General features: G+C 37.3%; 1 protein-coding gene across 2 annotated transcripts in view; it reads left to right on the top strand.

The window, feature by feature from the left end:
- Positions 1-27,749, top strand: part of PDCD6IP (programmed cell death 6 interacting protein) — a 151,810-nt gene that overhangs the window by 65,068 nt on the left and 58,993 nt on the right. Inside the window, exons 4-9 of one of the 2 annotated variants that reach the window (XM_070727508.1) lie at positions 594-721; positions 1,866-2,019; positions 2,569-2,669; positions 9,667-9,783; positions 15,887-16,109; positions 17,483-17,606. In XM_070727508.1, the coding sequence (XP_070583609.1) occupies positions 594-721; positions 1,866-2,019; positions 2,569-2,669; positions 9,667-9,783; positions 15,887-16,109; positions 17,483-17,606 (847 nt within the window). Of the gene's footprint in view, positions 1-593; positions 722-1,865; positions 2,020-2,568; positions 2,670-9,651; positions 9,784-15,886; positions 16,110-17,482; positions 17,607-27,749 lie in introns of both variants that reach the window. The other variant, XM_070727507.1, reaches the window with a different exon arrangement.

Genomic DNA, 27,749 nt, shown 5'->3' on the forward strand with positions numbered 1-27,749 from the left:
ATATAAGTCAGGGTTTAATTCAGCTGCCTTATTTATCATAATACTAATACTTAATACTAAAACAGGACATTTCAGATTATACTTTTACAGATATTTAAAATTGTGGCTTTCTAGAAGTATTCTCTGCTATTTAAAAGAAGATACTAGCACTGGGCTTCTTCAGATCAAGCATTTATTTTAAAAAGCTTCTTCATTTTGTTAAGTTGTCTAGAACAATAATAAAGCAATCTTTAAAAAATAAGTCTAATGATTTGAACATTCTATATGCACTTATAGTTATTGTTTATCCAGAACCCGTAAAGGCAAACAGCACAATGATATGACTGCAGTAACAATTATTTAAATATTTTCATCTCAAATCATAAAAGTTTAAGGTTAGTTATTAGCAACTAGATCACCTAGAAATCAACTTACCGTATATTAATTTTGATTTTTTTTAAAAAGAATTGTGTATAACTTATTTAATGAATTCCATAGATCTGTAGATTCATTGATGTATGCTTATTATTGTTTTTACTTTTATTAATTACTATAGGCTCCATTATTGTCTGATTTATAGGTAAGAATGTTGATTTGTATGCACTTTGTTTCAGCTCTGGCAAGTTTAGGCTATGAGAAAACATGCGTGTTATTTAATTGTGGAGCATTGGCCAGTCAAATAGCATCAGAACAGAATCTTGATAGTGATGAAGGGATGAAAGCTGCTGCTAAATATTATCAGGTATAATTATTCTCTATGATTAACTTATTATTAGAATTTGGTAGTTATATTGTTCAAACATTAGGAATGTATCTTAAAAATATTTCCCCAAAATATGACCATCCTGAAAGTAAGATCTTTCCTGATTTTTCTTGGACTAAGCCTAATATAAGGTCTACTCCAAAAATAAGCCCAAGTGAAGAGAGTGAGTGTGGCCAGCCCAGGACGCAGCCCTTCCGTTCACCGGTCACCTTGGCCCCTTAGTTATAGCCAAGAGATCAGCTGATTCAGCGAGGGCCAGGAGTTCTGTCTCTCCCGGGTGCCTGGAGATGTTTCTGGCTATTTTTTTGTCCCTTTCAAACAATCAAATGTGTGTGTTTGTGGAGAGAGAGAGAGAGAGAGAGAGAGGAGAAAGAGAGATATGACGGGGCGAATTACAGGCAATGCAGTTTGATAGAATGGGTCATTCTTTGTCAAGTGGACCAGTTGAAATTGAAGCCTAATTTGAAAAGAAACCATCACAAAAACAAACATATATGATAGAAAAGACCGTGCTCTTTCTAATGAAATAAAATTGAAGATGATTGAACAGAGAGCGATAGAAAAAAAAGTGATCTTTCTAATGATTGAAGATGATGAAACAGAGCTCTCTGTTTTCTCACCTTCTATCATCTTCATTTTAATTTTATTAGAAAGAGCACATTTTTTTCTATGATGTGATGGGTTTTTTTCAAATAAGACTGCAAAAATTAGTCAAGTGGACACCTGGTCCACTTGACAAAGAATGACCTGTATTCTAAATATGTGCTAAATGAATAATTGTATCCTAATGATAATTATTTGTGAGTTGACAAATACTTAGTAGCCATTTTAAAGAATCATTAACAACATGTTAATTCCAAATGTACCATCAATTTGAAAAGATTGAGAACTACTTCCTCTTCTCAGCTAATTTAAATTGTATTGACATCAGTGAGGTTCTAACATCCTTAGATGCAGAAATAAGTAAAAACTTGTTATAGTAGCCTAAGTCTATCTCATCCAATTTGCATCCAATTAAATTAAATGCAGTACGAACAGTGCCTTAAATGGAATGTCTTTTTTGTAGGGTTTTTCACTATAGTATTTAGCTATAAAATGTAATAAAATATATTATTTTCTCAAGTTTGCCAGTGGTGCTTTCCAACATATTAAAGATACCGTCCTCTCTTCATTAAACCGAGAACCTACAGTTGATATTTCTCCAGATACAGTTGGCACACTAAGTCTTATCACTCTGGCTCAAGGTCAAGAAGTTTTTTTCCTGAAAGCTACCAGAGGTATGTAATATAAAATGGAAATATATAGATTTTATAACCTTATTTTTACCAGAAATTAAAATCTAAATCTAAATAACCACATACACAATCATACAAGATAACCAGCCACAATCATACTATAATTAAGGCTAGACAATACTTTATTTATTATTTTAATGCATTATTTAAAGTGCAAAAGTTAAAAGTTTGCAAATCTTGAAAGAACTTTACCATTAAGATTGCTTCATAGAAGGAAACTCTCTATTCTTTTAGCTTCATTCAATAATTTATTGTTTGAGGGAAGCCTTTAAGAAACAATTTTCTTAAAGGCTTCTATGTTTCTATGTTTCTAATTTAGCTTTATGCATTTTCTAGAAGTCTGTTTTTCAACTAAAATCTAAGTACTATTTTTTAAAATAATATTTTATACAGTCCAATATTGTTGCTGTTTGATTTACAAAAATAATGGAGAACTTTAAATTCTGGTGACAGTAAATAGCTCATTGATTTTGCACATGTAAAAATACTGGATCAATTTTTCAAAACTGACACATACTCTTTTTTATTTAGATAAAATGAAAGATGCAATCATAGCTAAACTTGCAAATCAAGCTGCTGATTACTATGGTGATGCATTCAAGCAGTGCCAGTACAAGGATACTTTACCCAAGGTTGGTAATTTCATACTGAAGACAGCAGAAAAGTAGTACAAATATGATACATTGAGATAGCTACTGACTTGAAGCTATCAGTGATATTTTCAAATATTTTATAATCCTTGCTTGGCTTTTGGCTTGTAGAAGAGATGTAGTTAATTTTGAACTACAACATGTGAAACAAATACATAATTTCTAGTACCTCTTAGGAAGCACATAAATCCATTCCCGGCTTACCACATTTAACCTAAAAGTATATTGTATAAGAAATATACGTTCAGTGGTATCTCTACCTAAGAACGCCTCTACTTAAGAACTTTTCTAGATAAGAACCGGGTGTTCAATATTTTTTTTGCATCTTCTTAAGAACCATTTTCTACTTAAGAACCCGAGCCCGGAAAAATTCCCCAGGAAATTTGAGAGCGGCACAAAGGCCTGGCCAGTTTTATGCCATTCCCTCTTTAATCCTGGCCATCTCGAGCTTTTCTGGGCTGCCAGAGGAGCCTTTCAATGGCGCTTAAGCAGGCTTTGGCAGTCCAGAGCAAATGAAGCATTTTCCTTTCTCTGGGTGCTTGTAGAGGGAATAAACCACTTCACTGTGGTGACTACCTCGTGCTGCCTCCCATACACTCGATGCGAAGTTGCCTCCCGGAATGTCTGGGCGTGGAAAGGCAAAAGGGGGCGCTTCGCCCCAGCCAGATCAACTCGGCTTCAGCCAAACCAAGGAGTCACCACAGTAAAGGAAAGGCGGCAACTACAAACGAGTGAGCAAGCAAGAGGACAGGGGAGCCCTTCAGCATGGAAAGGAAGAGGAAGCACGTAGCAGCAGCCACCTTTCGGTCAAAGGAACAGGAGGTTCCCCCCTCTCATCCACCTGGGTTTCTCTCTGGCGCAGTGTATGGGAGGCAGTCTCATGCCGGGTATATGGGAGGTGCGTGCTCCCCTCGCTGCCTCAAAGTCCCTCTTTTTTAAAAAAAAAGCCATAAAGTTTTGGATTTTTTTGATTCACCTCACCTCACCTTCTTCCTTTGGCGGTGACTGCCCTCTTGTTCCTCCTCCTTCTCCCACGCAAATTCCGAGCTTTTATTTCTTTCCTAATGGGTTTGCACACATTATTTGCTTTTACTTTGATTCTTATGGGAAAAATTGCTTCTACTTATAACCTTTTCTACTAAAGAACCTGGTCACAGAACGAATTAAATTCTTAAGTATAGGTACCACTGTATTGTAATTAAATATGACTTGGGACGTTTGTGACTATTGTTTATCTTTTCCTTTAGTAAATGTGATTTCAACTTAACACACTTCTTAATTAATTCAAACTTCTCAGGCCATAAGCCATGTAGGGCTTGATAGTTGATAACCAACACCTTGAATTGTGACTGGAGACTAATTGATAGCCAGTGCAGCATACGGAGTGTTGGTGTTGTATGGGCATACTGAAGTATACCCATAACAGCTTGCACAGCTACATTCTGGACTATCTCCAAACACTCTTCAAGTACCCCCATGTAGAGCGCATTGCAATAATCAAGACGGGAGGTAATGAGGGCCTGAGTGACTATGCGCAAGGCCTCTGTGTCCAAATAGGGCCGCAACTGGTATACCAGGCAAACCTGGGCAAAAGTCCCCTGGCCACAGCCGAAAGATGGTGTTCAAGGTTCAGCTGTGGATCCAGTTATGGACTTGTCTGAGGGGATCAGAGTCTCCTCCCCTGAACAATGGACGGACAGATGGAGCAGTTCTTCGGAGGGAATGCCAAGAGCCACTCAGTCTAGTCTGGATTGAGCTTGAGCCTGTTGGCTCCCATCCAGACCCTTACAGCTTACAGGCACATCACATCAACTGCTTCACTGAATTGGCATTGGGTGGAGATGTATATCTGGGTATCATCAGCATACTGATAGTACCTCACCCCATGCTGTCGGATGATCTCACCCAGTGGCTTTGTGTAAATGATAAATAGTAGTGGGGAGAGAACCAACCCCTGCAGCACTCCACAGAGTGGGGGCCAAGAGGTGGATCTCTGCCCCCCCCCCACTAACACTGACTACGAGCGACCAGAAAGGTAGGAGGAGAACTACCATAAAACAGTGCCTCTCACTCCGAACCACTCCAGTCATCCCAGAAGGGTACTATGTTCAATGGTATCGAAGACTCCTGAGAGGTCAAGAAGCACTAGGATAGAGTAATAACCTCTATCTATCTATCTATCTATCTATCTATCTATCTATCTATCTATCTATCTATCTATCTGTTTGATTTTTATGCCGCCCTTCTCCTTAGACTCACGGCGGCTTACAACATGTTAGCAATAGCACTTTTTAATAGAGCCAGCATATTGCCCCCACAAACCAGATCCTCGTTTTACCCACCTCGGAAGGATGGAAGGCTGAGTCAACTTTGAGCTGGTAATGAGATTTGAACCGCTGACCTTCAGATCTACAATCAGCTTCAGTGGCCTGCAGTACAGCACTCTACCACTATCCCGTGCCCTCCAGAGATCATCCATCAGCATGACCAAAGTGGTTGCTTTGCATGCTCCATTTTTGGAATCAGGGAGGAAAAACAATGTTCTTTTTTGATGTCTGCACGCTCCATTTTTGGAATGGGGAGGAAAGTGATTGACCTGATTGCACAAAGCCTGAAATAGTAATCAGGTATTGAAATAACCTGGGTCTTCCGGCACAAATTGCCCAGCACTTCAGTACACATCACCCAAAATTGGGAGTGGAGCCTTCGGTGCCAAGTCCCTCTTCTGCCCCCATGAAAATCATTTCCCACCCCCACCCACTAATTGTTTCTTTCTTGTTCTGCTCCCCCAAAATTAAGGTGATACTATACTCTGATGCGTCTTATACTCCAAAAAATATTTTTTCCTTCAATTAAAATATCAATTTTGCCATTTCAATCAACTTCATTAACTTCTGCAATCATTTGTCCATGGTAGAGATCAAAATGTCCTTCCATTTTTATACATACAATAATCTTGTTGCTGTCAACATATATAGTAATATGGCAAATGATTTAGCTTTACTAGATAAGTGGTTAAAGCAATGGAAACTGCAGTTTCATGTTTCCAAATGTAAAATAATGCACTTGGGGAAAAAGAATCCTCAATCTGAGTATTATATTGGCAGTTCTGTGTTTGCAAAAACTTCAGAAGAGTAGGATTTAAGGGTAGTGATTTCTGACAGTCTCAAAATGGGTGAACAGTATGGTCAGGCATTAGGGAAAGCAACTAGAATGCTTGGCTACATAGAGATATAACAAGCAGGAAGAGGACTTAATGAACTCAATCTGTATAGTCTGGGGACAGAATGGAAAGAGGGGACATGATCGAAACATTTAAATATGTTAAAGGTTCAGGAGAGAAGTGTTTTTAATAGGAAAGTGAACACAAGAACAAGGGGTCACAATCTGAGGTTAGTTGGGGGGGAAACGTGAGAAAATATTATTTTACTGAAAGAGTAGTAGATGCTTGGAACAAACTTCCAGACGTGGTTGGTAAATCCACAGTAACTGAATGTAAACATTCCTGGGATAAACATAAATCCATCCTAAGATAAAATACAGGAAATACTATAAGGGCAGACTCGATGAATATTTTTGGATCTTTGGTCTTTTTCTGCTGTCAATCTTCCATGTTTCTATAGTAACGAAGTTTCAATTTTTTTCTCTAGATCTTTTTTCCATTAGACTCAAAAGAAAAAAAATGGTTTCATCTTTATCTTCATTTTCAAAATTTTCTGTATTAAAAGATGAATCATACTCCAATTTTATTTTTATTTTATTTTATTTTGCTTTACTGGATGTCTACCATAGATGATTAAAAAATCCCTTCTTTACACTCCCAACATTCATTTGACATACCTTTATACATCTTAGATAACTTATCTGATATTAAATACCAGATACATCATCTTATAGAAATTTTTCTTTTAGATGATAATTTAATGTAAATTTTAATCCCTTCATCCATGTATTTTCCTATTGTTCAAGCATCACATTATATCAAAAATTCCTTGCCCACTGAATCATACAATGTTTTTACATGTTCATTTTCCAAATTCAATTTCAATAAAATTTTATAGATCTTAGTGATAATATTTTATTTATTTATTTATTTAATTAATTAATTATTTATTTAATTATTTACTTACTTATTTGTTTGTTTATTTGTTTGTTTGAGTTGAAATTGACCTTATAGGTCATCAAGTCCAACCTCCTGCTTAAGAAGGAAATCCTACAGCACCCCAGCCAAATGACAGTCCAATCTCCTCTTGAAAATGTCCAAAGTTGGGGAGTTCACAACCTACACTGGCAGGCTGTTCCTGACCATCAGGAACCATCAGTTCTTCCTTATTTCTAGGTTGAATCTCTCCTTGGTCAGCTTCCAACCTTTGTTCCTCGTCTGGCCCTCTGGTGCCCTGGAAAACAGTGTGACCCCCTCCTCTCTAACAACCCCTCAAGTACCTGTAGACTGCTATCATGTCCCCCCCGGCCCTTCTTTTCTTCAGGCTATCCATGCCCAGTTCCAGCAATCTCTTTTCATAAGTCTTGGTTTCTAGTCCCCTAATCATTTTGGTTGCTCTTTTCTGCACCTTCTCCAGAGTTTCTATGTCTCTTTTGAAGTGTGGTGAACAGAACTGAATGCAATACTCCAGGCGTGGTCTGACCAGGTGTTATAGAGTGGTATTAATACCTCTCTGGTCTTGGAGCGTATCCCCCTGTTGATACAGCTTAGGATTGTGTTGGCCTTTTTAACCGCTGCTAAACATTGCTGGCTCATATTTAGTTGCTTATCCACCAAGACTCTGAGATCCCTTTCACAGTCACTACTGCTAAGTAGGATGTTCATCGTTTCCAAATAATAAAGCTTCCAATTCATTTTTAACAAAGTTAAATCCATAACACTTTATATCCAGTTAAAATCTTTCTTTCAGTTGTTGATAGGTAAACCAATGGCAAACATAACCTTCTGATTCAAGTTCTTCCCTCTCTTTTAATATTGAGTCACCAGAGTTGAAAGATAAAATTTTACCATATATCAACCAGTCTGGCTTTGCCGTTTCTTTACCATTTCTTATCTAAAGAAAGTTTCCTGGGGTGACACTCAAAGAGGCAACTTCGTACAGACCCCTGCTTTATATTTATTCCAAACTCTTAGTATGGCACATCTAAAAAAATGATTATTAAAATCAACATTAACTTTACTTTTATTATACCATAAATAATCATGCCATCTGAACATTAATTCATGGTCCTTTAATTCAGGTAACAAAGTGTAAGATTTATTAGCAATCAAACTTGTACCTTCTTTAAGGCACCAGGCTAGAAAGACGAGACCATGAATTCAAGGGTCAACTTAGTTATTAAAGCCAGCTGGGTAACCTGGGTCTGGTCACACACTTTCAAACCAACTTACCTTACAGGGAAGTTGTGAGGAAATTGGAAGAAGAAGCTGCATTGAATATGTTAACCACATTGAATTATTTGTAAAAATAATAAAGACAGGTATGAACAAATAAGTTAGCCTGTTAGGGGTTAAATTGATTGTAGAATTGACTTTCAAGATACCAATAGAAGTTCAAGTTTGAAATGGATGTGCATGTTTAAGGAAAAAGATTTATTTGAAAATGGGCCGAAGGCAGATGATAGAAACACTCAACACTTTTTCTTCACTATTAGCTGGCAGCTTTGTTGATATTTATATGACAGCTTATCGTTTAGTGATATCTTTTGTAATACTATATTAATAGACAAGCCAAAAGTATTCTGATGATAAGTACTTCATTTTCATGTTCTTGAAGGGCAGGTATTTCCAATAAAATAGCAAATGGAAATATAAAACATTTTAGATAGTTATTGCAAGTAAATAAATTAAAACATTTTCAGTAACTATATTAAGATTGTATTATATGGCACTTGTAACATCTCTTTTTGATCTATGGAAATTAGCAATTTCCTATACAGTGGTACTTCATCTTACGAACGCCACTTCTAACGAACTTTTCAAGATACGAACCCGGTGTTTAAGATTTTTTTGCCTCTTCTTCCGAACTATTTTCACCTTACGAACACAAGCCACTGCTGTTGGGATGAAGGGGTTTCTTTTTTTTTCTTTTTTGAAGAAAGAAAAGGGAGGGGCGGCTTGGAGACAGAGTTTGCATTAACAAAGCTAGGAGAACGGAGTGCTTGCAAAGGCACTGAAAGGGTGTCTTTTGAAGAAAGAAAAGGGAGGGGCGCCCCCTTTGCCTTTCTTCCTTCCCACTCACCCTTTAGCCTAGCCTTGCTTCTTCCACCCTCCCCCTTTCGCTGCTCCTCCCTGCCCTCTGTTCGCCTCCCTTCTAAAGTTTGGGATTTTCCTGAAGGATTTGCACGCATTATTCGCTTTTACATTGATTCCTATGGGAAACATTGTTTCATTTTACGAACTTTTCACCTTACGAACCTTGTCCTGGAACCAATTAAGTTCGTAAGACAAGGTATCACTGTATATCTTTACTATAAGGATCATGTTACCTTTTTATATGTAGTCATGTGCTTAAGCTTGTTTAGTGACACCATTTCTCTTTGGGTGAATTCATTTTTTCTCAAGAATGTTAACTGGGTGATTTATATAAACTAGTTTTTCATAATTTATGATCTAGATAGTTTGTGTAACTTGGATTCATAAATGTAATGTGTGAACTAGTGTATCCTCGCCCTAGTTTCTAAGGCATATTCAAATTCTTAATCTTTCCTAAACTAACCTGAATGATGGAATGGATGATTTTTTTAAAAAATCATCAAATTATCATTTCCTGAATTTAACTGTTCAGATTAATATTCATAATTCCATTAAATATAATCCCTGCCTGTTGGTATCTTTCATCTCCCAAGCCTTATCTAAAACATTAATTGGGTATGTCTAATGTCATGTTCTTCTTCCTTTTCTTCCTGCATCCCATGTTGTCTGTGATGGTTTATGTGGTTGGACTTTTCCCTTGGTCAGTATTTTTATTTCCAGGAGGTGTTCCCTCTTCTGGCTGCAAAGCATTGCATAATGCAAGCCCATGCAGAGTACCATCAATCTGTACTGGCAAAGCAACAGAAGAAATTTGGTGAAGAAATCACAAGATTGCAAGTGAGTAACATTTTTCATAGGAAAGAAATAATATAGTCTTCAATTATAATTCACTAAGAAAAATCTTAATTTGTTTACTGAGAGCTTCTCTACGTAAATTAGTTTATTATTTTTACTAGAGGCAATTGATAGCACCTAGAAATAAGTAGGACATCACAAAAAAATGAAGCATCCTGTATGAAAAATGCTGACACTTGGAAATGGACAGACAAAGATCTCTAGATATTTCACTAGACTCAGAGTGGCTATAAGAAATTTCTAACCAGAGGAATTGGTTAGAATATTTTTTGCTGCTGAGGACCTGATTCACTCATTAGTACCATATTTTTTGGAGTATAAGATGCATTGGAGTATAAGGCACATCTTAGTTTTGAGGGAGGAAAACAAGAAAAAAAGGCCTCTGCCTCCCAGCAATTTGCAGAAAAAAGTACAGATGATAACACATTGCGGTGTATTTCTGTGAATGTGTGTGTGAGACCCATAAAAATAGCAAAGAATTGGAGAAATTTATATTATAACAGTACAGTATATTAATGCCAGAAAGTTTTCTTAAATGTGGTGACATTAACTCTTCCCAATTATTTAAATAGATCTACCCCATACATGACTAAGTCAGGGTTTAACTCAGCTGCCTTATCTTAATACTAAAGGAGGACACTGTTATATTTCAGACTATACTTTTACAGATCTTTAAAATTGATGTGGCTTTCTGGAAGTTTTCTTCGCTATTTAAAAGAAGATAATAGCACTGGGCCTCTTCAGATCAAGCATTTATTTTAAAAAGCTTCTTCATTTTGTTAAGTTGTCTAGAGCATTAATAAAGCAGTCTTTAAAAAATAAGTCTAATAATTTGAACATTCTATAGGCATTTATAGTAATTGACTAACCTCCTTGCAGGAAAAAATAAACAGGCAGTTTTAGCCTTTGCCTCTCCCTGCAGCAATTTGTCTCCCCGTGTACCTTTAGTTTCACTTTCATTTTAGCATGTGGGCTTGCCAGCAACTTCAGTCAGCAAATAATCAGTAGCTTGTGCTAATCAGACACTGCTGCTGTTTGCTGCAAGCAGGTAAATTGCTGGCAGGCAGAGACCAAAGTGTGGGGATGTATGGTTAGGGCTAAAATGCTAAAATACTAAATATAATAGTACTGGGCCTCTTCAGATCAAGCATTTATTTTAAAAAGCTTCATTTTGTTAAGTTGTCTAGAACAATAATAAAGCAGTCTTTAAAAAATAAGTCTAATAATTTGAAAATTCTATTGACATTTATAGTTATTGACTTATCTCTTTGCAGTTTCAGCAGTCCAGTGTTGCCAACCGTCCCACTCCCAGCAATTTGCCTCCTTGTAGCTAGTTTCACTTTCAGTTCTAACATGTGGCCTACCTGTGCTGAATCAGTTGTAGGTCGGGAAGCTGATAGTCACTTGCTTTTGCTAATCAGGCTCTGTGCTATTTGCTGCAAGGAGACGTGGTTGGTAAATGGGGAACAGAGACCAAAGGTGGGAATGATTGGGTGGGGCTACATTTAGTGTGTAGGATGCACCCAAGTTTTCACCTTCATTTTGGAGGTAAAAAGGTGAGTTTTATACTCCAAAAAATATGGTAACTTAATTCTTCAATGTTCAAAGTTTCACTTGGAATATTCAAAAAGCCACCACAAGGGAAACAATTGCTGTATACTTGCTGATATAAATATTAGATGCTCCAAAATGTTGACATGAGTGCCACAAACAAATAAACTACACAATAGCACAGAACAGATTGGGTCACCTATTCACAGGGGTGGGCTGCTGCCTGGACTAGGGAGGGTGCACTGGGGTAGCGAAAATGGAGCTCCCAATTGAAAGATGTTGAAAGAAAATGCAGGACATTCTGCATAAGCCACGCCCACAGTGTGGTCGTAAAAACTTGTACTGTAGTATTATCTTCCAAGATTGCTGCTGATAAATTATTTAAGGCATCCAAACACTTAGGTACAAAAGATATCTTGGACAAAGGGAATAGAATAGAATAGAATAGAATAGAATAGAATTTTATTGGCCAAGTGTGATTGGACACACAAGGAATTTGTCTTGGTGCATATGCTCTCAGCGTAGATAAAAGAAAAACATACATTTGTCAAGAATTGTGGTTTCAACACTTAATGATTGTCACAGGGGTCAAATAAGCAGTGAAGAAACAATCAATATAAATAAATAATCTTAGGATACAAGCAACAAGTTACAGTCATACAGTCCTAAGTGGGAGGAAAGGGATAATAGGAATGATGAGAAAAACTAGTAGAAATAGAAGTGCAGATTTAGTAAAAAGTCTGACAGTGTTGAGGGAATTATTTCTTAAGTAGAGTGATGGCGTTCAGGAAAAAACCTGTTCTTGTGTCTAGTTGTCTTGGTGTGCAATGCTCTGTAGCGATGTTTTGAGGGTAGGAGTTGAAACAGTTTGTGTCCAGGATGCAAGGGGTCAGTAAATATTTTCCCCACCCTCTTTTTGACTTGTGCAGTATACAGGACCTCAATGGAAGGCAGGTTGGCAGCAATTGTTTTTTCTGCAGTTCTGATAATCCTCTGAAGTCTGTGTTGTTCCTGTTGGGTTGCAGCACCAAACCAGACAGTTATAGAGATGCAGATGACAGACTCAATGATTCCTATGTAAAACTGTATCAGCAACTATTATTTGTTGTGCTTTTTTGATGTTTTTGATGTTAGGTGACCATTTTAGGTCTATGATAGAACCTAGAAATTTGAAGGTCTCTATTGTTGATACAGTATTGTCTAGTATTGTGAGAGATGGAAGGGTGGAAGGGTTTCTCCTGAAGTCTACCAACATTTCTATGGTTTTGAGTGTGTTCAGTTCTAGATTGTTCTGGTCACACCACAAGGATAGTTGTTCCACCTCCCATCTGTATGCGGTTTCATCAATGTCTCGAATGAGTCCGATCACTGTTGTATTGTCTACAAACGTCAGTAGTTTAACAGATGGATCATTTGAGATGCAGTCATTAGTGTATAGAGAGAAGAGAAGTGGTGAGAGTACGCAACCTTGGGGGATACCTGTGCTAATTGTACATGTATCTGATGTGATTTTTCCTAGCTTCACCTGCTGCTTCCTGTCTGTTAGGAAGCTTGTGATCCGCTTACAAGTGTGTTCAGGTACTGCTAGCTGATTTAGTTTGGTTAAGAGAATGTCCAGTATGATGGTATTGAATGCTGAACTGAAGTCTACAAAGAGGACCCTAGCGTAGGTCTTTGGAGATTCAAGATGTTGAAGGATGTAGTGTAGAGCCATATTAGCAGCAGCATCTGTCGATCTATTTACTCGGAATGCAAATTGCAGGGGGTCTAACAGTGGACCCGTGATGGTTTTCAAGTGGAGCATCACTAACCTTTCAAAGGTTTTCATAACTACAGATGTTAGAGCAAATGGTCTGTAGTCATTCAGTTCCTTAATGGAGGGTTTCTTCGGCACTGGAATGATAGTAGAGCGTTTGAAGCAGGAAGGAATATAGCACATCTCTAGTGATTTGTTGAAGATTTGGGTGAAGATGGGGGCACAGTGGTCAGCACAGACTTTTAAGCAAGCAGGGAAAGGAAGCAAGGAAAATAGTTAGATTTTCCTGCAGATAAATCTAGTAACTTAATCAAATATTGTAGATACTCATAACCCAAAGTTCTTTGTCTTATGTTTTGCTTTTTCAAGCTCCATAATAAGGCAGTTAAAGAAAATGAGATGAAACTAATCAGGATTCCCCATTTCTGTGTTATTTAGGTTGACCAAGCACAATGTTGTGAAAGATGCTAAAATAACTTGAAGATACAGTGATCCCTCTATTATCGCGAGGGTTCCGTTCCCAGACCCCTCGCGATAATCGATTTTTCGCAATGTAGGGTTCCGGAAGTAAAAACACCATCTGCGCATGCGCACCCTTTTTTCCATGGCCGCGCATGCGAAGATGGTGGAGTTTGCTTGGGCGGCGGGGGAAGACCCAGGGAAGGTTCCTTTGTCCGCCTAGCAGCTGATCTGCTCGGCAGCGCAGCACCAGCGAGGAGCCGAAGATCCGGGTTTCCCCGCTGCCCACGGAAAGGGGAAACCCGGATCTTCGGCTCCTCGCTGGTCCCCAATTCCGCCAACATCGGGCTCTCCACACGCCCTTTCGCCGTAACACGAGAGCCTTCCGAAAACTCTTTCCGAGCGCCTCAGAGCAGCACCCCCACCCCTCTTTGATTCCCTCAACCCGCCCGGCCCCTCGCTCCCCTTTTCCACACGCGCCACCCAAGAAACGGTTCATCCCGTCTGGGCTTCCCCCCCTCCTCTCGCTCGCTCGCGCTCTCCCCCCCCATCCGCGTGCATATGTGCGTGCACGCGCACCCAGGCGCCTCCATCCCGGCGGGGACCGCAGCTGCGGGGCTACCCGTCGTCGACAGCGAGCGGGTTGCCTCCGGGTCTGGGCTCTCGCACTTTGCGTTGGGCGAGGCGGCGGCTGGCGCCGTTCATTGACTCTTCTTCTCCCTTCCTGGCGCTCGCTGTCCGCGGCGCTTCGAGTTTCTCCTCCCGGAGGCGCGCTCAGCGCTCGCTGCAGCCGAAGATCCGGGTTTCCCCTTTCCGTGGGCAGCGGACGAAGGAACCTTCCCTGGGTCTTCCCCCACTGCAGCAAGCGCCGAGCGCGCCTCCGGGAGGAGAAACTAAAAGCGCCGTGGACAGCGAGCGGGTTGCCTCTGGGTCTGGGCTCTCGCGCTTTGCGTTGGGCGAGGAGGCGGCTGGCGCCGTTCATTGACTCTTCTTCTCCCTTCCTGGCGACCTCAACGGCGGAGGATGGAAGAGCGGGGAAGAAGAGGAGGAGGAGGGAGAAGGAGACACGGCAGCCGGAGCACCGCGGACTCCTCTCTCGGTTGGAGGTGAGCTTGATGACGACCCCCCGGGAAAAAGACTGAAGTGGCCGCTTTCTCCGTCGTATGTGTGTGGGGGCTCGGGAGGAAGCTGCCGGAGGAGGGTCGATGACGGGTAGTCCCGCAGCTGCGGTCCCCGCCGGGATGGAGGCGCCTGGGTGCACACGCGCGCAATACGCACGCGGATGGGGGGAGCGCGAGCGAGCGAGAGGAGGGGGGGAAGCCCAGACGGGATGAACCGTTTCTTGGGTGGCGCGTGTGGAAAAGGGGAGCGAGGGGCCGGGCAGGTTGAGGGAATCAAAGAGGGGTGGGGGTGCTGCTCTGAGGCGCTCGGAAAGAATTTTCGGAAGGCTCTCGTGTTACGGCGAAAGGGCATGTGGAGAGCCTGATGTTGGCGGAATTGGGGACCAGCGAGGAGCCGAAGATCCGGGTGGGGAAACCCGGATCTTCGGCTCCTCGCTGGTGCTGCGCTGCCGAGCAGATCAGCTGCTAGGCGGCCGCTCGAGAGCAAGAGGGGGAGAGATAGACAAAGAGAGAGAAGGAAAGAAAGAGATGAGAGAGGGAGGAAGAGAGTGTGAGAGAGGAAGAAGCAAGATAGAGAAAGAGAGAGAAAGATGAGAAAGGAAGGAAGAGAAATGAGAAAATGATTGAAGCAGAGAATGACAGGAAAGAAAGAGAAAGAGACAGAGAAGTGACGCTTGGTGATGACGTATGACGTCATCGGGTGGAAAAATCGCGATATAGCGTTTCGCGAAGAACGAGATTGCGAAACTCGAGGGATCACTGTATTTCTTTTTATTAAATTTATTATAGCCACCCATTCTTGCAGACCTTGATGGCTTTTAACAAAATCTGATACTAACTTAACACAATTAAAAACAAAAATAAAACAGCCTGAACTAAAACCATTCATTAAAAACACAGTACAGAAATAATTGATTATTAAATACTCAAAATAATTTGTTGTTGTGAACCTTATATGTAAAAACTCTTTAGTACCTGGCCATTTACTATAACTGGCATTTGGAAAACCAAAACAAAATTCAACAAAACAGATACACTAGGAAATTCTGAGTAAAATATAAATGTCAACTCATGGACATTATGCATATCACCTTTGTAATTTGACAACTAATGATATTAATATGCAGAAATGTTATGGAAATATTGTATTCGGTTATTACAAAACTCTTAGTTTCAGCTTGTTTTGTTTTTAATTTAGCATGCTGCTGATCTTGTAAAAACAGTGACATCTCGTTATGATGAATATATAAATGTTAAGGACTTGTCTGATAAAATCAACCGTGCACTTATTGCTGCAAAGAAGGATAATGACTTCATCTATCATGATAGAGTTCCTGATCTTAAAGATCTTGAGCCAATAGGAAAAGTCAGTCTTGTGAAAGCAACTCCTGTTACTTTCCCTTTGAGTCAAAAATTTACAGGTAAGTGTGATTATCACTACATTCTAATATTGGGTACATGACTTCAGCAATCCCATTCTGATTTTGGAATTTAAAGTTGTTTATGTTGTCTTGCTTTTGAATGTCAACCTAGTGGTAGTGGGATTAGCTTTGCTTTTACTTGTATTTTTCAAATGCAGACTGGTCCATATCAGTTCAGCAGTAAATTTTTTAAACTACCCATTGCTCCCCAAAAATAATACCAAGTCTTATTTTAAGCACTAGGGCGTATTTTTGGAGGGTATCTTATTTTTCATGTACTTCTGCTAGTTTGCAGCAGGACAGGAGGCTATCTGATGTGCTAGTGCTGCCAACACAAGGCAGGCAGAATGGAGCTGGTCAATACGTCCTGCACCAGCTTACCTCAGGACTCCCCCAGCCAGGCCATCCATGTCCCAATACCTGATTTGCCTTGTGGCACGGCAGCACGACACCATTCAGCTCCTTCTCTGTTGCGGCTGCAAGCAAGCTGGTGGCAAAATGTGCTTCTGTTGTACATGGCATTGCGAAGCAGGTGTTCGGGCATGGATGGCCTGGCTGTGGGAACCATGAGGTAAGCTGGTGCAGGGTGCGTGGGGCAGTTCCGCCACCACCCTATTTCACCTTGTGCCCATGGCATTGCAAGCAACCTAGACAGGATGGGTGACTAGTTGGCTGCCCAGGCTTTTAAGTAGGGCTTATTTTGGGGGATAGAGATTATATTAAAAACATGCTATTTTTGCATAGGTCTTATTTTCAAGGAAAAGCATTTGGTATGTTCTTAATGAATACCAATTTGGTTTTAAGTATACATGTTATGGGTGCTTCAAAGAATATACAATATGCAAATGAAATCTATAATCTGCTGTCTTCTACACAGTTTTAGTAATCCTTTTGTTTTAAAAACTCAAAGTAAAATATTATCAAGTAGGCTACAAGTCTTCTGAAACAGACATGTAAAGTTTGCATTTTTGGTGATACAAGATCACTGTTACATGTCTAGTTTGCAATATGTGAGTTATTTTGGTGACATTGCCTTCACATTATAAGTACTGATGGTTTCAAGACATATATATTTTAAAAAAACCCTTGGCTTTACTGTATAATTCCATAGTTCAATTGTTTCATAGGATAATAATAAAATTAGATCATCTTGGAATTATATCATTTTGGAATTTTGAGGCTGTTCATTAGTGCAGACCTCTTTATTCATGTTTTTCAGTATAAGTGAAACTACTAACGTTCACATATTGATTCTTTGTGGATCTTGTTTTATGAAAAAAAATAATGGGGAGCAAAATGTTCAGTAATTTTGGTGATAATAATGGTGAGAAGGCAAGAATCTGTTTTACTAATTGTAGTGTTTTGCTTTATAGATTTGTTTGAGAAGATGGTTCCTATGGCAGTACAGCAAGCTCTTGCTGTCTATAACCAAAGAAAGGCAGACTTGGTTAATAGATCAATAGGCCAGATGAGAGAGGCCACCAATTTGGCAAATGGGTGAGATAATTATTTTGATGTCTGCTAGGTTCTAAGAAATTTTGCAATAGTAGAAAAGAATTTGGTTGTTCAAACCTACTGAAGTTAATAAATGTTGATATACACTGTATTAATATCATAGTAATTTTTTTTGGGGGGGGGCTAACCAGGATGGACGAAGGGCACTTAATTTCTGCCCCTTCTGGACCGTTGCAGAGAATGGATTTAAAAAATATAACACCCATCTAAAGATTATGAAATTTAAGAGATTATGAAACACGAGTTATTTCTCTTGCCTTTCTCCTGGAGATTGGATTGTATTTGACTAGGAATTGGACATTTTCAGATGAGCTTTAAGCTTGAATGTCTAGTTAAGATATTTATTTATTAGGAATGATTGAATGTATTATCTCACTTTCATATTGTTTTTAGTTGCTGTAATTATTGTAAGCCACCCAGATTCCTGTTGGAGTAGGGCAGCATATAAATATCACCAAATAAATAAAAAATAATTATTTATTTATTCTATTTATATTCCACCCAACTCTTGAAGGGCTCAGGGCAGCTTCCAACAAATAAAAATCAGTATTAGAAATTAGCATTAGCAAATCCCCATTAAAACACATATACTCTCTCAGTCACTCATCATTCATGGTCGGATGTCACAATCATCAGTGGCCCCAGGCCTGCCAGAACAGCGGTGTCTTTATAGCTTTGCGGAAAGCTGGTAAGGTGGGGAGGATCCAAATCTCTGGGGCATTTGGTTCATAGGGCTGGAGCCGCCACAGAGAAGGCTCTTCCTTGGGGGCCCACCAGCCAGCACTGTTTGGCTGATGGGACCTAGAGAAGACTGATTCTGTGTGGGGGGGTTTTCCACGGTATAATTTTTCTCCACTTTAAGATAAAACATATGTAAATAACAAAACACAATGCCAATATCCAACAATACACATATGCCAAATTTCCATATCATTAATGTGCTTTAAGGAGTTTCGTTATTTTCTACTTTGCCCCTCCCTTCCCATAACTCCATCTCTCTAACATTAAAAGTAGTACTAAACTTTAAAATCAAGAACAAAGAAAAATAGAGAGAGAAAAAAGAAAAGAACAAAAATAAAACCTCAGTATCTAACATTCTATAAATCCCATATTCATTGAGCCGCCCCGAGTCCGCAGAGAGGGGCGACATACAAATCTAAATAATAAATAAATAAATAAATATTCATCATTATTTACAGAGAAAGGGAGAGAGAAAAGAGAGAGCGAGACAGAGAAGGAATAGAATAGAATAGAAAACCACTCTCATTCCAACATTTAGCTAATTCTCTAATACAAATAGCTAGAATAATATAAAACATAAACTATCTTAAATTTGTGTTACGTTGGCAACTAGTGCTGCCACCATTTCTTTTTTTTTCATCTGCTATTTTTTCAATCTTTTACTTCACTTTAAAAAATTATCCATATATTTTAGTTATTTGTAAAATATAATAAGCTGAATCTTCTTTATCTTTAAGTCTTAAAGTAAGTCTGTTCATTTCGGCACAATTTATAATCTTCCTTATTATTTCTCTTTCTGTTGGTATCCTTTTCAATTTCCAGTTTTGTGCATAAACAATTCTAGCTGCCGTTACTATATGAACAATTAAATATATTTCTTCTATATTAAACTTTTCTGGTAAAATTCCCAACAAGAATGTCTCTGGTTTTAACTCAATAGTCCTTTCCAATATATTCTCAGTCCAATGCTGAATTACTTTCAAAGATCTTTGTGCTTCCGTACAAGTCCGTCATATGTGATAAAATGAACCAGGTACACAACCATATTTCCAACATTTCTTCGAACTATTCTTAAACATTTTTGCTAATCTCTCTGGTGACGTATGCCATTTTTTAAATTAATTTTTTTATTGATAAAATATGAACACACAAACAACATACAGCAAGTGCTCTGTGATCAGTGCCCACCACCAGACAAACATTCACAACCCACCACAAATTGGGGGTGTTCCTTATATATACCATTTTAACTCAAAAGCAAGATATTTGTTTACATATTATAAAGTGATTCCAATTTATTCCTTTTAAATTGGTCTCGGATTCTACTAGCCTTATATCATCTTACCTGGTCCCATCTTTCCATCAGTTGTCACAAATCAGTTTCATTAACCAAATTCATCCTTTTATCCATAATCTCAAATTGAATATGATCCACCATGTACCGGTACCAATTTTGCCTTGTCCATTTTGTTGTATCTTTCCAACCCAAGACTATTACTGCCTGAGCGCTTTCTATCACTGCTTGTTTTATTTCTCTAAATTCTCCCATCACATTGCTTTTAACTAATACTGCCATTTCCATCGTATATTTAACATCCTGTTAATATCCTCTTGCACTTTTTGCCAAAAGTTCTACGCTACCGGACATTTCCAAAGCATATGCATAAACACTCCTTTATCTTGACACCCATGCCAGCAAGTATTTTTAACATTCTGTTGGAAATAGTCTTTTTTAATATCTTGGAAAAGGGTAGCCAGCACCCCTCCACTTCTTTCTTCAAAGCATCCAACAATTTGAAGCAATTTATCTAATTTCACTTCAACTTTCCTGAGGCCCGGATCTCCTCTTTCCGCCATTTTATTCCCTTTGTTAAGATTTATTGTACTCACCTTGTGAAACATAGAAACATAGAAGTCTGCCCTTATATTATTTTCTGTATTTTATCTTAGGATGGATATATGTTTATCCCAGGCATGTTTAAATTCAGTTACTGTGGATTTATCTACCATGTCTGCTGGAACTTTGTTCCAAGGATCTACTACTCTTTCAGTAAAATAATATTTTCTCATGTTACTTTTGATCTTTCCCCCAACTAACTTCAGATTGTGTCCCCTTGTTCTTGTGTTCACTTTCCTATTGTGAACACAAGAACAAGGGGACACAATCTGAAGTTCAGAAAGTCAGTCTTCCCTTGCATCCATAAATCTTAGATTCGCTTTGAACTTCTGTAATTGCTATACAGCTCTGCTTATCTTTAAAGGAGATTTATGGTGTTTTGGGGGATGTTTTCCACTTTTTTCAAATTTTCATATCGGAGCTCGCATAAGAGTATCTACAGCTGTCTGTGCCACTTGCGTAATCCTGACGTATGCCATCTATCTTGTCCATAATCCTGATGTGTCCCATCTACTTTGAACATATTTTCTTTAAATTCTGTTGACATTGTCATTTTGTAATTTCTCTCCCATAATTGCTGCCACGTATCTATAGCTATTGTATGACCTATGTTCCTCATCCGTTTAATCATTGTATCTTTAACTTTTTCAGATTCTAATTCAGTTGTTAACAAATAATTTAGATTTTTTAAAATCTAATTTTCATCTGGACCAAAAATAATTTCATCCAATTTTGTTTTTTGAAAATTGATATCTTTTGTTTTGAAATCTTTATCGTATCCCACTTGTAACTGAATATACCTATACCAATCTATCTTTATGCCTTGTTTGTCTAGGCTTCTGTTGGTGAGATCCAGAAAGGTACATTGAAATAGTGTTTATTTTTCAATTTTTCCCAAATTGCAAACAATGAGTTCTTTATACTATGTCTCTGGAAGTACCCATGTATTTTTTTTCTCATACCATACAAATGCGTGCCATCTTGTCTGTAAATCATGTCCTTCTAGCATAATAAATCTTTTATTTCTCAATATTATCCATTCTTTAATTTAAGTCATTGCTGTAGCTTGATAATAAAAGCCAAGGTGGCGCAGCAGGTAGAGTGCAGTACTGCAGGCCACTAAAACTGATTGTAGATCTGCAGGTCAGTGGTTCAGATTTCATCACCGGTTCAAGATTGAGTCAGCTTTCCATCCTTTCAAGGTGGGTAAAATGAGGACCCGGATTGTGGGGGCAATATGCTGGCTCTGTTAAAAAGTGCTATTGCTAACATTTTGTAAGCCACCCTGAGGCTAAGGAGAAGGGCGGCATTAAAAAATTGAATTGAATTAAATAAAAAAATAAATAAATCTCACAATTTGGCAGTTCAAAGCACCCTTTCATTCTGACATCTTGTAACATTTTAAAACTAATTCTCGATCTTTTCTCTTGCCAAATAAACTTTGTTGTAATCTTATTCCTCTAATTAAGAAAGGTTTTATCAATTTTAATTGGAATAGTTGAGAATAGGAAAATCAAATGTGGTAATATATTCATCTTAATTAATGCTATTCTACCCATCAAAGATAGCTGGAGAGTCTTCCATTTCTCCAAGTCCTTTTCTATCTGTTTCTTCACTTTTATATAATTATCTTCCTTTAACGATGAACATCTTGCTGACATCTGGATCCCCAGATATCTTACTTTTTTCACAATCTGTATATTCAAAAGTCCTCTTAATTCCATTTTTTGAGTCTCTGTCATGTTCTTTTTGATCACATTTATCTTGTCTTTATTAATTTTAAGCCCAGCAACTTCTCCATAACTTAAAATTTACAATAAGATTTTTGGGCCCAATATAATTGAGTGCTCAAGTATGAAGACCAAATCATCTGCAAATGCTTGTAATTTATATTCTCCCTCTCATATTTTAAGTCTTCTAATGTCAAAGTGAACAACAGATTTATATATTTGATGGTACCTTATCTGTTCTGGCTAGGATGATGGAATGTGCTTGTTATGCATTCACTCTTGTGAAGATTGGATATTATCAGCTTTGGTTTGGTACAAATAAATTTCTGAGAGAAGAGACATGGGAACTGACTGACTGAGAAATGGTTTCATGGACTGGCAAAAGAACAAATTAATCATTTGAAAAGCCTGAGGATACATTGGAGGATTTTACCAGAAATAGATTCAAGACACATCTTGGCAATATGGATTAAGGAATATGGAAATGGAAAATATGGATGGCAACAACCATAATAAAATGATGTATTGGTGTAAGGGAATTAAATGAGGAACTTTAATTTTAATTGGAATTTATTGTAAGGAAATTATATTGGGGAAAAAGAATGAATTTGGACTAGGAGACAGGAATGTTTAGATGGAAGGGGAATTAATTAAATTGAAAGATGTTAATTGAGTTATATGCATAATAATGTTTAAGATATTTTAAGATTTGTAAAATTATTTTTGTGGGTAAATATTGGAACAATGAAATAGTAGAATATTGAAAATGGTTATGCTTATTTGTGATGATTAAGATTTTTATTGTTTTAAATATTTGCAAGAAAGGGGTGGAGGAGAGGAAGGGAAAGGAAAAATAATAATGAGAATGAATTTTACAGTTAAGAAGGTTTTATCAAGGATAAGCACAAATTATGGAAATTACACATGGATGAATTATGGTATAGAATTATGAAAATAGAAAATAATGACAATTATATTAGAGGATTTTTATATTTTTAAAGAAAAGGAAATAATGATAGTGTAAATCTTTGACTATAGAATTTATGGAAGTACAGAATTTAAGCAAGATATGTGGATTATGATTTATTAATCACAATTTTTATAAACTATTTTGATTTAGAGAGGGAACAATGTTTTTATTGGGATTACGGTGGTTTAAACTAGAATAAGATATGAGGTTTTTAACATAAGAAGAGCCATGCTGAATCAGGCCAAAGCCCATTGAGTCCAGCATTCTGTGTCACACAGCCCACCAATTGTCCTTGGGGATCATGAACAGAAAGAGAAGGCAAGACCCTCCCTTTCCCCTGACCCCCAACAAATGGTATTTAAGGAAATGTTGCTTGCCTCAACCAACATAGAGGCGGCAAATGGACATATAACCACCGATGCACTTGGCATCCATGAATCTGTCTAATCCTGACAGCTGTCACAACCTTTTAATGGGTTTATTGTTCTATAAAAGGGACTTGGCAAGATGATCTTACTGAGTTCAGAGTAATTTTTTATAGAAATAGGACAGGATGGACTTCCGGCAGGAGCTCGACCGCGTTGGGGGTGCGGAGACACGGTTCCGTCTCTGTATCCTACCTTTCTGCGCTGCAGGACGCTATTTTGCATTGTGCCAACACCTGAAGGGGTTGGCCCAGGACAGGGGGTCTCCTGGACCCCCCGGGACGGATCGCTGTGGCCCCAGGGGTTAGGGAAAGCCCCGCAGCTGCAGCAATGGAGAGCTGCGTCCAGGCGGCTGCCTGGGCGCAGCCATAGCGGTCGCCGACAGAAGGAAGTTTAAAAACAGAACGAAGAAGTCTACGAAGAAGCAGATCAACGGATAAAGAAGACTGACAGCACCACGAGAAAACCTTTTGGTATTTAAACGATAAAGCTTGAGAAGAGAAGATCTTAGATTGAAAGGCGAAAATAAAGAAAGAAAAAAAACCTGTAAGTGATATCCATACGCTGAGAAGAAGAACAGCCGGAACTACTTTTCTTTGTTAATTTTAATAGTATTCTTTTTTTCAAATTTTAAGATATAGTGTGGTTTTTTCTTTTTGCTATTCTTTTTTTAATAATTATATTTTTCTTTTTAAAAATAATAATCAAAGACTGAACTGACAATTAGCTAATTGGATGAAGTAGGAATAATTAAATGAATTGAATATATGAATATATATGAATATATGAACTGAATTGAAATCTCTCCATTTGAATGAAATTTTATTGAAATTTTAACTACTTGGAATAAATTTTGGACTGTTTACTTTATTTTTCCATTTTTACACTTTTTCTTTTATCTATTTCCTTTTTATTTTTCTTCCTTTTTTCAGATTTTGTGGCACTATTGTTTCTAATCTGACATCAGATGTGGAAGGATAATTTCCTTTTTTTTCTTCTTCCTTGTACTTTTTTCTTTTTATACAATAAGAAGATGTGGATTTTACTTTTATATTCTTTTTAATTTGGATATCATATTGGATATTGGTTTTTGGAGTTTTACTTTCTGGACATTTGTATTAAAGTGCAACTCATACCTGGCTTATTTGGACTTATCAGACCCTTTTTAGACTCCTTTTTAGATTTTGATATTTTTTCTTTTTTCCTTCTTTATTAATTTTTGGTGTGATTATTACTATTTTTTACCTTTTTATTCTTTCAGAATATTAGAAATAACTTTTTAATAATCTTTTTCTTTCTCTTATAAATAATTCTTAATAGCTTCCCCCCCCCCTTTCTCTTCTTTTCTTACCTTTCCCCACTAGAATTATAATCTTTCCTTTTTTTCCTTATTATTAATTAATTAATTATGTGTTAGAAGCTTTATTCTCTTTCCTTCCCCACCTGGTCTCCCCCCCCCCCCCCATGAGCTTTGGATTTTAAAAGATTGAACTATTTTTCTTTTTTCATTTTCCTTTCTTTTTAATTAATTACTGTATTAATAGAACTGAATTGATATCTTCTGTTTTCTTTCTTACCAGTATTATAGATTTAAATTTTCTTTCTCTTTAGCTGAGAATAAATAAGATTTAAGTAATTGTTAAATAAAGTAGAAATTTTGGAATATGAAAGGTTCTTACAGGCACAAAGTGTGACTTCGGTGACAGCAACAACAACGCGAAAACAAACAACCACTCCAACTTTGACTTCAACCCCTACACCTAAATTTTCTCCAACATCCTCACCACTACAACAAAGGACCATAACTACAATGTTGGCCAAAGAGAAAGAAAAAGAAAAGCCACCTATGGACTCAAACTTCCAGACTATTCAAGATGCACTAGCAGGCATCCAAGAGCTTGTGCAGAAGACACAAGCTCAGACAAAAACTCAACTGGACACTAATAAAGAAGAAATGAAAATGTATCTACCAGAAATGAAGCAAGAAATGAAGGAGATTAAATATGAGATTAAAAAAGAAATTGCTGAACTCAAAACTGAATTAACAAAAGTGAAAGGAAACATTGCCGAAATAGATGGAAGTATAAAAGTTATGCAACAAACTTTACAAGACAGCGAAAAAAGAATACAAGTGACAGAAGAAAAAATTCAAGCTATGGGACAAAAAGTGGAAGAATCTGAAGACCGCAACTATGCGGCCCATAGAGGCTTTGACATAGCAATAACTAACCTTGAACTCCAATCCGCGTCACATGGTTTGAGATTTCAAAATATCGAAGAAGAAAAAGATGAAGATCTATCCGCAAAAATGGCAGAAGTTATAGGAGGCATCATGCAGGTAGATCCAGCAGAATTGATAAGAGAAATTGATGAAGTCTATCGAGTCTCACAAGCATTTTAATTAAAAAGAATATTGTTTTTAGATGGCTGGTACCAGAAGGTTTGACTCTAACTTGGCAATCAACGAAAGTGAAAATAGAAAGCGTGGAACAAGCAAGGTCCTTCTTAGCACGTAGCGGATTGGACAGAATTGAACAAATTCGGATTGAACCAAAGAGTAGTGACGACATGATGGGGGCCACAGACGGTGGAGGGGAAGAAATACAGGCAGTAAAGCAGAAACAACCACAGGCTTCACAAGAATTAATCTTGGAAACACGACTTCGAGAACCAAAAGAAGCTAAAAGGTACTACAAATAAAGATGACACATGACTTGAAAATCTTTTCAGTCAATGTAAATGGATTGAATAACCCAAGGAAAAGAAACCAAGTACTAACTAAACTCACGAAACAAAAAGCACAGATAAATATCTTACAAGAAGTTCATATCAAAAAATAAAAACAAAGTCTTCTTAACAACTCAAAACTGGGGAAATTATATACTAGTTTGGCAAATCAAAAGAAAAGAGGAGTAGCAATCTATATCGATGAATTAATTGAATCCAAAGAAATATAAAATGATAGTGATGGAAGGATGTTGATAGTACAATTAGATTTAGAAACAAAACCTTTTGTAATTGTTTCACTGTATGCACCAAATGATAACCAAAAACAATTTTATAAAGATTTGCATGAAAAAATAAACGAATTATCAATTGAAAACATGATAATAATGGGAGATTTTAATGCAATCTCAGATTATCAAATGGATTATACTGGGAAAAGAAAAGAAAAGAAAGGTAATCTTACCTGTGACATTTTGGAAAATGAGTACAGAACTATCATTAAAAGATGTATGGCGAGAATACCATTTAAAAGATAAACAATACACTTTTTATTCTAACTCACATAAGACTTGGTCCAGAATTGATATGGCCTGGGCTCCCGCCCATATAATGGAACAAATTATTAAATAGAAATAGAGACAAATACTTGGGTGGATCATAATCCCTTATGTATATATTGGAAAGGTAAAAGGAAAACAAACAATTGGTCAATGAATAGAAATATAATAAAAGATCCAGAGTACAAAAAATGGATAGAGAAAGAACTAGAGATCTTTTTTAAAATAAACAAAAATACTGATATTACTTCCCAAAATTTGTGGGACACAACTAAGGCATATATATGTGGGTTAACAATATCATTTATAGCAAAAAAAAAAAAAGAAAAGAAAAGAAAATATACTATGAAAAATCAGTAGAAGAACTTAAAAAATTAGAAATGTTAATGCAAAAAGAGGATAATGATGATTAACTTAAAAATCAGAGAGAATTAATAAGACACAGATTGAGATTAATAGAACAAGAACCAATTGTAGAAAAGATAAAGAGAGCAAAACAAGAATATTTTGAACATGCGAATAAACCAGGAAGATGGTTATCATACAAATTAAGAAAAGAGAGAGAAAATAAAATTATTAAAAAATTGATAGATTCAAAAGGTACAATAAAACACAGAATAGAAGATAAAAAGCAAATTGTATTGGAATTTTATAGACAATTATATAAGAAATAAGAAATAAGTGAGGATTTCATTTTTGAATATTTGGAAAAAATAGATTTACCAGTATTAACTGAAACACAACAGCAAAGATTAAATAAACCAATTACCGAAATGGAATTAAAGCAATCTATAAAGAATCAGAAAAACAACAAAGCGACTGGCCCAGATGCGATACCAGTAGAATTTTATAAATTGGATATAGAAATACTTTTTTCAAATATGCTCGAGAGATATAACCAAATAATGACAGAAGGTAAATTACCAAAAACATGGTCGGAAACTTTAATAACTTTAATACATAAGGCAGAAACGGTAAAAGAAAAAATTGAAAATTATAGACCAATTTCACTGTTAAATGTAGATTATAAATTGGTCGAATCCCAGTGACCAATTAGGTCCCACAGAGTGGGCCTTCT

The sequence above is a fragment of the Erythrolamprus reginae genome, chromosome Z (genome assembly GCF_031021105.1).
Source record: "Erythrolamprus reginae isolate rEryReg1 chromosome Z, rEryReg1.hap1, whole genome shotgun sequence".
Taxonomy (NCBI): domain Eukaryota; kingdom Metazoa; phylum Chordata; class Lepidosauria; order Squamata; family Dipsadidae; genus Erythrolamprus; species Erythrolamprus reginae.